At 48.7% G+C, this 13395-nt stretch overlaps 1 protein-coding gene across 2 annotated transcripts in view; it reads left to right on the top strand.

Moving 5' to 3' along the window:
* The window catches only part of Coro1c (coronin 1C), a 95486-nt gene that overhangs the window by 44711 nt on the left and 37380 nt on the right, over positions 1–13395 (top strand). For both annotated transcript variants that reach the window (XM_059249092.1, XM_059249093.1), the window contains exon 2: positions 1852–2051. In XM_059249092.1, the coding sequence (XP_059105075.1) occupies positions 1857–2051 (195 nt within the window). In that variant the 5' untranslated portion in view covers positions 1852–1856. The remainder of the gene's footprint in view (positions 1–1851; positions 2052–13395) is intronic.

The following is a 13395-nucleotide window of genomic DNA, read 5'->3' as shown; positions in this document are numbered from 1 at the left end:
GTTTAGGTGTCCATGGAGGCCAGAAGAGGGTGTTGGATTCTCTGGAGCAAGAGCCACAGGCAGCTGGACCTGTGGGAACCAAATGTGAGGTCTCTGGAGAGTAGACACTCTAACTGCTGAACCATCTCTCAGCCCCTTAACTGACTTTTGAAACACTCACTGGGAGATGCTGATGGGGACTCCAGCCTTAGTGACTTGTAGTACCGATGGCTGTGCGGATGGGCGGTGGCTTCTAAGCGTGGCCAGTGTGGAGGTGTGTGCCTTTAGTTTTTGCCACCGTGGAAGCTGTCTGACTCGTGCCTAAAGAACTCGTACAGTTTCACACTGAAGGCAGGCTGCTGGCTGAGTGTGCATCCTTAGCATCTCTACCAAGCATTCAGAGCGGACATCCCAGGAGTCAGCAGGGAAGGTCTGGCAGCAGCTGGGCTGCAGACACAGGGCTCTGTGGCCTGCCACCGGGCTTTGCCCCGGCATTGCAGAGAGGACACTTGTGCACAAGCCTTGCAAAGGTCAGAGGCTCCGGCATAAGCAAACTCCTCTTCTGCTTCGAGCAGAGGGTTCAGGGCCCCAGGAAGGATGCTGGAGGACAAGAAAGAGCACTGCCCACCACATGTCCCACTGGGCACAAATGGACAGGTGCTGGCCTCTTCTGTTCACAGTGATCTGGTTTTTAACAAATTTGTCAGGGTTTGGCCACATGCCAGTTCCACTTAGCTTTATCCATGTTCCGTTTGTCTTTTGAGCAGAGTGTCATACAGAAGCAGACAGGAAAATTACACCAAGTGCCGGCTAGAAAACCTGAGGTGGGTGGGGCCTTGGCCTGAAGCACAAAGCTTCCTGTGTTCATGTCCATCTGGCAACCCAGTGGGATTTGTCTGAAATGACCCACGAGGAGTCCAGGACCTGTCACCCACATTCCCCGTGCCCAGCTTTCTCTGCCAGAGGTTGAGTGATCTGACACAAGACCCTCTTCCTGTCTCCTGTTCTTCACACTGGCCTGTTCCCTTCCTTCTGTCCAGCTGCCACCAACATGTCATCAAACTGTCTTCGACTGCCCTGGCTTCTAGCCCAGCACCTGGCTCTTAACTTTTTCCTGCAGGATGGCACTGCCAGGCCCACTGTCTTGGGAAGGTGGCCCCCATCAGCCACTTCCCATTTAATTGCTTCTCTGTTTTCTAAGACCTGGCTCTTGACTTCACGGCAGCCTCGGGTCAGATTTCCCCTTCCTCACTGGGACACTTAGCAGCCAGCAGTTGGTTTGGGTTGCTCTGAAGGGCAAGCCTGTTTCAGGAGGATAGTAGCAGGCCCTTGGAGGCAGGACAGCTGCTTCTGTCTCCTTAGTCTGCATAGTTGGTAATGTAGACTTGCTCTGGGGAAGCCAGCACAGTGCTCAGACAGAGGAATGCTGATGTCAGGAGGAGGAGGGTGTGTGGAAACTGGGAAATGACCCTGCAGGCTGAGGAGAGAGCCACCAGATCAGAACTTGTTTGGGGCCTTGGCTTCACACCTACAAGGTAACTTCACTTTGGCATTTTCCTGTCTCCGAAATAGGAAGGGTGGAGTGATTCCCCCACCCCCCCCCCGACAGATGCATTTTCCTTCATGATCTGTCTCAGTCTTTCTCTTGAAATTAAAACCCATGGACCGCTTCTGGATTTTGTTTTTCCGACACATTTCGCAGTGCTCTCTGCTCTGTGTCTGTGCTGCAGAGGGAGCTGGGTTTGCAGTCTGGCTGCTCTTTAGGACAGTGGACAGAACGCCGGGGGGCTCTGTTTTTCCAGCTTGCCTATTGCAGACTTTGGTGCAGCTTTGGTGGCCCATGGTTCTCATGTGGTTCTCTGCTTTTCACAGACACGATGCGGCGAGTGGTGCGGCAAAGCAAGTTCCGGCACGTCTTCGGACAGGCGGTGAAAAACGACCAGTGCTATGATGACATCCGAGTCTCCCGAGTGACCTGGGACAGTTCCTTCTGTGCCGTCAACCCCAGATTTGTCGCCATCATCATAGAAGCGAGTGGGGGAGGAGCCTTCCTGGTGCTCCCTCTGCACAAGGTGAGTGGCGCCCCATTCTGGAGCTGGAGGTACAGGCGGTTGGTCTCTAAGTTGCCTCGTGTGGGTGCTGAGAACTGAGCTCAGGTCCTCTGCCAGGGCCAGCAAGTACTCTAACCCACCGAGCCATCTCTTCAGCCCCTGGGTTTTGGTTTTTGAGTCGTAAATGGAACATGAGCTCAAGAAAACGTTCTGAGGGAAGGTTGTAGCTCAGTGGTAGATGGTTGTATCTCGTTGTTTAGTGTGCACATGACCCTGGTTCTATCCCCCTTGTCAGGGAAAGGGTGTTGGAGGTGTCCACACAGACACACAGGATTCAAATTTATCCCAATTCTGGTAACACGTCACAGCATAGGATTTAAACTGTTTAACAAGGGGCACAGTGACAGGCCCTGACTGAGTGGCTCTGTGTGTACTTCACCTCAGCGTGTCCCCACTGCTCCTCTCCTAACTGTCTCTCTTTGAGCCCTGGCCCAGTTGGGCATGAGGTGGAGCTTCTGTACTCCTGTTCTCCTTAGCAGTGGGAGGAAGGGGTTTGGTGAGTCCCGAGCTCTAGAGGTAAGGTTTAGTGTCCCTACCACCCTATGAAGATGCAGATGTTGAGGACAGCTGTTTCCCTGCTGTGACTATCGGCAGGGGACCACCCCCATGTCTACTTCTGAGCCATGTGTACTTGGGCACATCTCACTGTGGATCATGGGCTCTGAAGGTAGACACAGTGAAGTCAACTTTTTTTTTTTTTTTTTTTTTTTTTTGGTTTTTCGAGACAGGCTTTCTCTGTGTAGCTTTGCGCCTTTTCCTGAAACTCACTTGGTAGCCCAGGCTGACCTCGAACTCACAGAGATCCGCCTGGCTCTGTCTCCCGAGTGCTGGGATTAAAGGCGTGAGCCACCACTGCCCAGCGAAGTCAACTTTTTGTTGACCAAGAGTACTACTGCTCCACATCAGGTGGATGTTTCCCCCTGGGGAAGCTTCCGGTTCTTCAGGAGTTCCCTTTCAGATGTTCATGACCAGCTTATTTTGTTTTACATCCGTGTTTGACTTCTATGGCTGGATTGATTGTTACACAACTGTACCAGCTCTCGAAAGAATTAGGGAGACGGTGCTCAGAGAACAGAGCAAACACTCATTTCCAATGCGTCTTCCAATTGGCAAACATGAGTCTTACCTGGAGATATTTCTGCTTTGATACTTTTATTTCTGTTGACTGATGCCATGCCATTGTAACTTAGCCTGATTTTGGAGTGGGAGTTTGAACTGAATGTTGTGTGTCACCCACACATCTGTTTAGTATGTTCCTTTCTTTTTCTTTCTTTTTTCTTTTTTTTTTTGGTTTTTCGAGACAGGGTTTCTCTGTGCAGCTTTGGTGCCTGTCCTGGAACTCACTGTGTAGCCCAGGCTGGCCTCGAACTCACAGAGATCTGCCTGCCTCTGCCTCCCGAGTGCTGGGATTAAAGATGTGTGCCACCACCACCCTGCGTTCCTTGATTTTTCAAGGCTCTATTTTTTTTTTTTGGTTTTTCGAGACAGGGTTTCTCTGTGTAGCTTTGCGCCTTACCTGGAACTCACTTGGTAGCCCAGGCTGACCTCGAACTCACAGAGATCCGCCTGACTCTGCCTCCTGAGTGCTGGGATTAAAGGCGTGCGCCACCACCGCCCGGCTCAAGGCTCTATTTTTTTTTTTTAAATTTATTTATTATATATACAGTCTTCTGCCTCTATGTATGCCTGCATGCCAGAAGAGGACTCCAGATCTCATTACAGATGGTTGTGAGCCACCATATGGTTGCTGGGAATTGAACTCAGGACCTCTGGAAGAGCAGTCAGTGCTCTTAACCTCTGAGCCATCTCTCCAGCCCAAGGCTCTATTTTTAATTACATATAGATGTAGGCAGATTTTTCTGTCCTCCCTGCCAGCTCCCAAATAACCACATGGAGACTTCTTATTAATTATGAGAGCTCGGCCGATAGCTTAGGCTTGTTCTTAACTAGCTCTTATAACTTAACCCATATTTTTATTAATCTACATTCTACCACGTGGCTTTTACCTCTATCCCATTTTGTGTGTCCAACTGGTTCTCCAACTGTCTGACTTTCCCCCCTTCTTCTTCCCAGCATTCTCTCTGTCCCGAAAATCCTGCCTAGGTATTGGCCATTTAGCTTTTTATTAAACCAGTCATAGTGACATATCTTCACACAGTGTAAAGGAATATTCCACAACATATAGGTTGTTTTGTGTGTCTCTGTATGCATGTGTCTGTGTGTCTGTAAGCATTTGTATGCTCATGACACATGTGTATGCAGAAGCTAGAGGCATTGGATCCCCCAGAGCTGAGGTCACAGGTAGTTGTGAGCCACCTGGTAGGCAGAGACTAGAACTCAGGTCATCTGGAAGAGCAGCAAATGCTCTTAACCACTAGGCCATCTCTCCAGCTTTGTATTATTCCTTTATTAGTGCCGAGGGACAGTCAGGAAGTTGGCTTTTTATTGCTAGGGCTCAGGGCGGCCATCTGAGAGGACAGCCACAGCCTGTCAGCCAGGTCAGGGACTCATGGTCTGTTTGGAGTTAAGGCATTTTTCTTTTTATAAACTGAGCGACAAATTCAAGACATTCTTTTCTTCAAAGAAATGGAACAAGCCAATTAAGAAGCCCAAAATAAACTCTGAATGGCTAATCTTCTGCTGAGTTCAGACAGTTCCTTCAGCTTCCACATCCACAGAAGGTTCTGTGAGTCCATCTTTGCTTTTGCAAATCACGGGAGACTTTGAACCTCACAGCACTGACCGGAGATCTGTTCGGTGTGGTTCTTACCTACATTAAGTGGCCTGCGTTAGTCACTGGCCTGTTATTCTGTAATCATCCTCACAGGAATGAGAATCGAGTGAGCCCTTTGAACCAAGTAGTTACGCTTCAGCTGGGAGATAGCTTAGTGGATAGTGTTAGCATGAGAACCCGAGTTCCAGTCTCTAGCATCATGTGATAAGCTAGGCTCAGTGATGCATGTCTGTAACCCTGTCACTAGAGGGGCAGAGGATGAGGAGCCCAGGGGCTCACTGGCTGGCAGCCTATCCAAAATGGTGAGCTCCAGATTCACTGAGAGACATTGTCTCCAAAAATAAGGTAGAAAACAATATAAGACACCTCTCATGTGCACACACACAGGTGAGTGCAGCCATACATGTGTGCATGCACACATGCACATATATCTCTCAGGCATTTCTTCCACAGCTGGAACACTGTCTGTAAGGCTCTGTCCTGACCGTCGTTTGGAGGAGGAGCTGACAGTGACGTAAACTTGGTGACAACATTGGAAGGTAGACCAGGGCTTGATGTTCCTGCCCTCTCTCATCGGAGGCTCCCAGTACCCGGTGCTTTCCATTAACATTGACAGTAGAGCAGCATTAAGTGCCCCGTAAATTCTCTGTGTCAGAATGGCTCTGAGGAAAGAGTGAGGCTGGGAATGGAAAAGCTGTGAAATGGTCCTGGCTGGGTCACCTTGTAGTGGGACATGGATCTGTCATTGTGTCCTTCCGTTTCTTTCTGTAACTTTATAAAAGTGACTTTCTCAGCCCTGGTAATTCTATCTGCTCTCGGTGCGTCTCCTCTCCTGTGGCCGTCAGCTCTGAGGCAGGTTCTGAGTGGGTTTAGGATTCAGAATCCATAAAGCAGATGTTGGTGTTGCGTGGTTTCCCCTTCCTGGTCTGACATATAACTGCAAGGAGCAGGTGCCGGGGCCCTGCCCAGCAAGAGAGGGTGGTGGTCAGTCCCGGGGCCCTCAAGAGGCGCCCCTGTGGCCCTGTGCTGTGGGAGCAAGGCCTGGCCATGAGACGGGATGTCAGCTGACACTGTTGTTTCTGTTCTTGCTAGGGTGCTGCCTGGCTCCTGGGCATCAATAGCTGTAGAAAACAGGACGGTCCTCCACGTTGGCAGGAGGTGCCGACCCTGTAATTTACGTCCAAGTGTCTGGGTCAGGATGTGGACTTGACACTGTTGCTGACACTTGACTGTCACTCTCCACTGTTGTCTGACTAGTACAGGCGATGGGTGCTCGGTTGGTTGTAACTCAGCGCCTGCCCAGTGCCAGCATTTCTGCCCTTCAAAAAAAACTTGCATCTAGTTTTTGTAGTGGTCACCCCCCTCCTTGGTGGGGGGAGGATTGAACCTCAGGCCTGACTCATGCTAGTTAAGACCACTGTCACCAAGCTGCACCCTGACACCCCTGCCCCCAGCATTGTGGTCTGTTTTCTAACCTGTACCAGAAAGTATCAGATTTCTGCTACTGGCCCTGTGTGGTGGTACACACCTTTAATTTCGGCACCCCGTCCTACCCAAAGAGAGAGAGAAGACAAGAAGAGAGCAAGGACTTGAGCTCTTGGTGAACACCGACTTACTGTATCTGCTATTATAGCCTGAGGTTACTCTAAAAGAAACGAGCTTGATATGGCTTTGATTTTATTTTTAAAAAATTACTTATTTTTATGTGTGTGTGCCTGTTTTGCCTGCATGCATGTTTGTACAATGCCTGCAGAGGCCAGAAGAGGTTGTTGGATCCCCTGGAACTGGAGTGAGCCTCCATGTGCATGCTGGTAATTGAACATGGGTCTTCTGGAAAGAGCAGCCAGTGCTCTGACCCACTGAACCACTGAGCCATCTCTCCAGCCCTTAGTTATGTTCTTAGTCCCAGTGGAGGCTTCTGGTGATGCTTCGGGGCTTTGTACACAGCAATATTGAGTGTGTACAAACTGATCAAAGGGATCATGACCTTTCAGAGAGTCTCACATTTAAAAGCTAGTATCTGCCCACAATAAATCACATTATTGTAATCTCAGAGTTTTGTGATTAGATCCTCAGAGAATATAAATGAGTTAGACAGTCTCTGTCTTCCAGGACTTAGGATCCAAAATGTTAATAGTAATGGGACAAATATACTGAAATATGTGTGTGTGTGTGTGTGTATGTGTATGTAAGCTCACGCACAAGAGCCAGCACACACATGAGCAGTCAACACGTTGGATCATGTTTAAGTATGTGATTTATGAGTTTTTTATGTGGCTGATTTTATTAGAGAAAGTAATTGTTAGAAGTCCCTGCTTGAGGAATAAGGAGCGTTCCCAGCTAAGGTGTGGTGGCTTGGATTAGCCCATGTGAGCCCCGGCTCTGCTGTAATGTTGCTCAAGCCGTGGCATGCCACTCTGCCATGACTTCTGCGGGTGTGGCTTGGTGTATCTCCTCGCTCTTCAGTCCTTCAGTGGATGAGTAAGACATGCAGTCGTACTGAACACAAACAGGCTTTGTGGTCTTGGCCAGCAAGAGGAATAGTTTTTCCCTTGTCACAGTGTCTAAGCTGCTTCATCTCCAGCACGCAGGTTTTCAGTCCCCTGAGCAGTCTGCCAGGCTGGCAGGAACAATCTTTCTTCTGTGGAATAGCCATCCTCGTGACACACAGCTGAAGCAAGCTTCCCCTCCCTGCTGTGAATCATGGAGACTCAAGCAATCACGGCAAGCAGCAGCTCCTGTCAGGCACACACGCGAACTTCGGACGTCAGAGAGCCTGCCAGGCCTGCCGTACCGATGAGGGTGGAGGGCGCCCTCAGAGCCGTGTGTGCCTGCTCTCTGAGTACTCCCTAGGATGGGGTACACATCGCTGGCTCCTGTCTCCCTGGTGCCTCTCCTCCCCCTTGACTGTTCTATTGTAAAGGACCTTTGTGTCTTGGAGTGGCTGCTGATTTCCTTGGTGCAGTGACTGTCTAGAGAGGTATGGGCCATGATGGGATAGGTGTGGCTGGGGCTCTGTTAACCTTTGTGCCACTGTCTCTGTGTCCCTTCAGCGTGGCTGGGCAGTACCTTTTATTTATTTAAAAAATAATTTTATTTATATATATATATATATACATATATATACATATATATATGTATGTATATATATGTATATACACACACACATATATATCTCTATCTATCTATCTATCTATCTATCTATATATATATATATATATATAGAGAGAGAGAGAGTGTGAGTTATGGAGGGTGTGTGTGTGATTCATGGTGATCGTTCTTATGGGGGTCAGAGGACAACTTGTGGGAGTCAGCTCTCTCCTTGTACCATGTAGGTCTTGGCCAGTGGTCTCCAGTCATCAGACTTGGCCATAGAGCCCGGATCTGCTGAGCAGTCTCACTGGCCCCTGCACAGTACTTTGAACCCACAGTTAGATCTCCCTTTACCTTGGGAACATGTAGGACTGTAGGGATTTTGCTTTGTGGCTATAAACTCCAGTCTTAACTCATTTTGTAGTCTGTCTCAACTATCGATTTGTGAAAAAAATTCAGCAAATGCTCCCAGGATGTACAGAAAACGATAACTGATTGTTTTCTTGGTTCTCGCAGGAATGGCGCAGAGCACCTGCTAGATGCCTGAGAGAACCTAATTCCCTTCTCACAGTGGCTGCGTTATGACGTTAAAAATGGCTGTGTTATAACCTTAAGACCCAAGTCTCAGATAGGACCAGGTTTGGCCAGGGCCTACTCTAGAGTTTCTGTTGTGTTTTGGAGAAGAAAACTTGATTGATTCCAGTCAGTATTCTGAGTGTCTAATAATTGGTCTCTTCTTACTGGTCAGTACTCAAGTCAAAATTACCTATGACTTGCTGAGCAGAGAAAATCCCACTTTGGATTTTCTTAGTTGCTCACCATGCCACAGTACCACAGGCTGCACCATCACACTGCCTTGTGATTACTTTCTTGCCCACTATAGACATTTGATCAGATTCTCTTGACTGGCTTGGGTAGAGGGTACAAACCAAATGACTATTTGTACAGGGCTCTCAAAGTCTCTCCAAACTGTGTTGTAGGATCAGTCTCCGAGATGGCGTCTGGTGATTCTCACTCCTGGTATTTATTTGTGCCATTGTGTGGGTCTCTGGATGTGGTGGAAATGTTGGAGTGTGGCTGCTGAGAGTAGGTCATAAAGCTTAATAGCTGCTTTGGAGCTGCCATATTGTAAGGACACTCAAACAGCTCTGAGGAGAGGCCCATGGACCCTGCAGCAGCCACATCAGTAGGTCATGTGGTGCTGTAGCTCATTAGCTTATTCAGGACAGACCTTGACCTAGGAGACCCTGACACAAAATACCACATAACCAGTTTTGAATTCCTGATATAGAAACTTTGAGGTGATAAGTGTTCATTTTTAGGCAATTGAGTTTTGGAGTAACTTGATAGGCAGGCAGCAGCCATAATACAGATATTGTCAGACTATAGTCTTTGACATATAATGGTTGTTTATACTCCATATGTGAGTAAGAAGAGTTGTACTGACTAGTTTTATGTCAACTTGACACAAGCTAGAGTTATCTGAAAGGAGAGAACCTCAGTTGAGAAGATGCCTCCATAAGATCCAGCTGTAGACTCGGGAGGCAGAGCCAGGCAGATCTCTGTGAGTTTAAGGCCAGCCTGGTCCACAGAGCTAGTTCCAGGAAAGGCGCAAAGCTACACAGAGAAACCCTGTCTCCAAAAAAAAAAAAAAAAAAAAGATCCAGCTGTAGGGCATTTTCTCAATTAGTGATTGATGGGGGAGAGCACACCCCATTGTGGGTGGAGCCATCCCTGGGCTGGTGGACCTGGGTTCTATAAGAAAGCAAGCTGAGCAAGCCATGGGGAGCAAGCCAGTAAGCAGCACCCCTCCATGGCCTCTGCATCAGCTCCTGCCCTGTTGGAGTTCCTGTCCTGACTTCCTCTGTGAACAGCAGTGGAGGTGTAAGCCAGATGAACCCTTTCCTCCCAGTTACTCTAAGTCATGGTGCTTTGTCATAGCACTAGTAACCCCACCATGACGGGCTGTCGTCGACTACCACGCCTGCTCTGGGAGTTCTGAGCATTCTTACCTTAAAAGAACTATGGATGGAGAATATAAATGCATATACGTGTGTGTGTGTGTGTGTGTGTGTGTGTGTGTGTGTGTGCGCGCGCGCGCGCGCGTGTGTTAATATAAACAGTTTTTTGTTTGAGATAGGATCTTACAGTAGTGTAGCCCTGGCCCTTGAAACCTGTGTTGGGTTATTATATCTATTTGTTTATTTATTTTTAAACATCAAAACTGATCTTGTTGTTTACTCTATAGATTGGTAGGAAGCAAGTCTGCTTCCCTTGTAGGAGGGTTTTGTTGTTGTTTTGTTTTTTTTCAAGACAAGGTTTCTCTGTGTAGTTTTGGTGACTGTCCTGGAACTCACTCTGTAGACCACAGAGATCCCTTGCCTCTGCTTCCCGAGTGCTGGGATTAAAGGAGTGCACCACCACTGCCCGGCCTGCAGTGTACTTAATGTGCACACAAAGAGCAGAACAGAAAGAACAAGATGTCTGGTGTCAGAGGTCAGGTCTCAGCAGAGGATCATGACAGTGACAAGTCAGAACCCATCTTGACTGAACTAGACACAGACAAATAACAAAACAAAAAAGAAGATCAAGAAAAACAAACAAACAAATAAGTAAGTAATGGGAAAATAGCCCTGTGCTAACCCAGCTGCGTGCTGCTGTGGTATGGCTTTGGGTTGCAGTCTGCTGGCCTCTGTATGTCAGATCCCAGCACCACAGAGCTTAGTGTTCCCAAGACGGAGACCCTCCTGCACAGGAAGATGTTGTAAAATTCATTCAGAGCTGGACGTGCTAGCACACTCCTTAAATCCCAGCTCTTGGGAGGCAGAGGCAGGCGGTCTCTCTAAGTTGGAGGCCAGCCTGGTCTAGAGTGAGTTCCAGGACAGATGGGGCCGTGTAGAGAGACTCTCAAAAAGGGGAAAAAAATCATTATTCATGTCCAGAAAATGTTTTCTCCCCAAGGCTTAGGTCACAGACTCGAGGCATTCAAAACACAGCTCCCTCATTCTCAAGAAGACTAGTTTGTGCCCAAGAATTCTCCCAGTTCTTCATTCTGCTTCTCCTGAGGAGAAACTGAGACCCCAGCCCTGGGTGGTGCTGAGCATCACCTGTCCCCATGGACGCCAGCTGCCAAGCACCAGGGATGATCAGACAGACAGCCCCCTGCCGGCCTGCTCTGGAGAACTCCTGTTTGTAGAGTGCAGTACAGAAGGAGGTGGTCTAGAGCATCCTGAGGTCCCGCGGTGACACGTGACACTGTGCTGCACTTTTGTAGTCAGAGGCACACCCCCTTCACGATCCTGCCATACTCCGGATTTAATACTCACCACACCCGCTCTATCAGCCAGCTGCAACTCATCGTCTCCATGAGCCTATATGTGTTCCAACAGCCCAGTCAGGTGTGCAGCGGCCCCGGGTCTGTGATCAGGTGTGCAGCCGCTCCGTGTCTTCTTCATAGTCATGGTTCTGACCTTGGACCACAGCTCAGGATGTGCGCACCAGCCAGTCAGTTACACTTAGCATGATGTCTGCCATCTTATCGTATATGTCGTCATCAAAATACAGCACTAGGGCTCCTTTCCATCCAGTGAGCTTCAGAAATTCATGCAGGCTGTTCTGTTTGTACATCTGGCCTCTCTATCACTTAAGGTTCATCCCAGAGTCAGAGCCATTCTCACTGACCTTTCAGAAGGGCCCCACATATCATAAGGAGCTGGGCTTCTTAGTCTGGACTGTGACCTCTGGACCAAGCCCTGCTGACCTCTTCAGTGATGTGCCTCACCTTTGTTCTTGAAGATGTTGGGGCTGGTGGCAAGGAGTATCTTCTTGAGTCTGCTCGGCAGAGTGAACGGACTCTTCACTATCTGACTGATGTGGCCGCCTCTTACTGACTCCTCCACATCTTTATATGGGTGCACAGGCTCCTCATCAGCTCTTCAGGAATTCACAGGACAGCAGGGTCATCTCAGGCAGAAAGATGTCCCTGAACTGCTTTGGTGCTCCCTGAGAACTCTTCCCATAGAAGTCATTCATTCACTTCAAAGGGTATGTGGCATCTCTTAGGGTGCCAGTCACTTCTTTATCAGGCACAACACTAAGGCCTCTGTGGACACTACCCAGATGGCTGTATTGTACAGTGTCAATCTTGACACTGTCCAGGAATCACAAAACTTGGGTCAGACTCATACTTCCTGGTTTCCGCAAGACAGTGGTGATCGATCTGAGCAACGTTGAAGATGAATGTGTGCAGGCCCTTCGAGAATAGCACCAGGGTGTAATTTTATCCAAAGCCATGGTTCTTGGTGTCCAACAAGCTTATCTCATTGTCTGAGAAAATGTCATCTGGATTGAACACATGGCTCATGGTGGAAAGAACTAACGGATTGGCACTTCACTTTGTCTGCTGGGAGTGCCCAGAGTAGGCTTCCCATCGCACACAAGCTCAGAGCGTGGACAACATGCTGCCACTTCCACACCCCAGCTGCTGCTCCCACGGCCATGTCCGCTGCCGTTCGGGCCGACAGTGGCAGCGGGCCATGGCTTTGTCAGCCCCACCTGTGGGCAGAAGGGGTTTGTCTAGGGAGTTATTGTTAAAGTTCCTATAACAACTGCCCTGCGTCTGCCCGAAAGCTGGAAGATGGGGAAGACAAGGACGGTTGTTTGCAAAGCCCATGACTGTACAATCTGAGAATGGGCAAGTGTTCTGCCCCAGGAAGGCAATGATGGTCACATCTCTCTTCAGACTGAAATCGAAAGTGTAGGTTGGCTTTCTTGGCATGGGGGAAATGGCATGCTAGAGGAAATGGATCTGGTCATTTGTGTGTCACATAACCCAACATTGTAAGTCAGAAGTAGTTGAAAGCAGCTTTACGGTAGAAAATCACATACTGGTTGGCTTTTTTCCCTTCATTTCTAGTATGAATTGTTCAGAATTGTCATTTTCCTTGAGAGCATGTGAAGAACCAGAGCAAACGCTCAGGTCCTGTAACAGCTGCAGCATCCAGGTGTCTTCCTTAACCACCTCAAGAGGAGGCAGGGACTCCATAGTCCATCCAGCCATGTTGGGAGGGTGTCCTCCATGAGCTGTCCAGCTTTGCGCTTTGTTTGGCTGCTGTCTTTCCCCTGCCCTGCAGAACTTGAGTCTGGGATGGAGTGTCCCATGCTGCAGGCTTTTTGTGATTTTGAACATCCATGTCTGAGTCTTCCTTTTTGTTGTTATTTTTTCTTATTATGTGTGAAGCACTGGGGAGTCTTAGGGGCTTGTTGTCTAGTTGACTCTGCACTATCCCTCCCTGGATGGAAAGCTGAACAAGACAGTAGCTTGGTCTTCGTGCCATCGGCCCACGAGAGCGTCAGGTGTTGGGTCTTGGTGTGTGCCATGCCTTGGGGTGGTGATGAGATCCCAGCAGCTCTGTTCTGAGGGCTTCCCTGAAGTGCTAGGCGCTGAGCTAATAAGTTCCTCTTTCACAGGCGGACTCA

This window comes from Peromyscus eremicus, chromosome 23 (assembly GCF_949786415.1).
Source record: "Peromyscus eremicus chromosome 23, PerEre_H2_v1, whole genome shotgun sequence".
NCBI classification, from domain to species: Eukaryota; Metazoa; Chordata; class Mammalia; order Rodentia; family Cricetidae; genus Peromyscus; species Peromyscus eremicus.
Note: the sequence above shows the minus strand (reverse complement) of the source record. Positions and strands in the feature narration are given on the sequence as shown.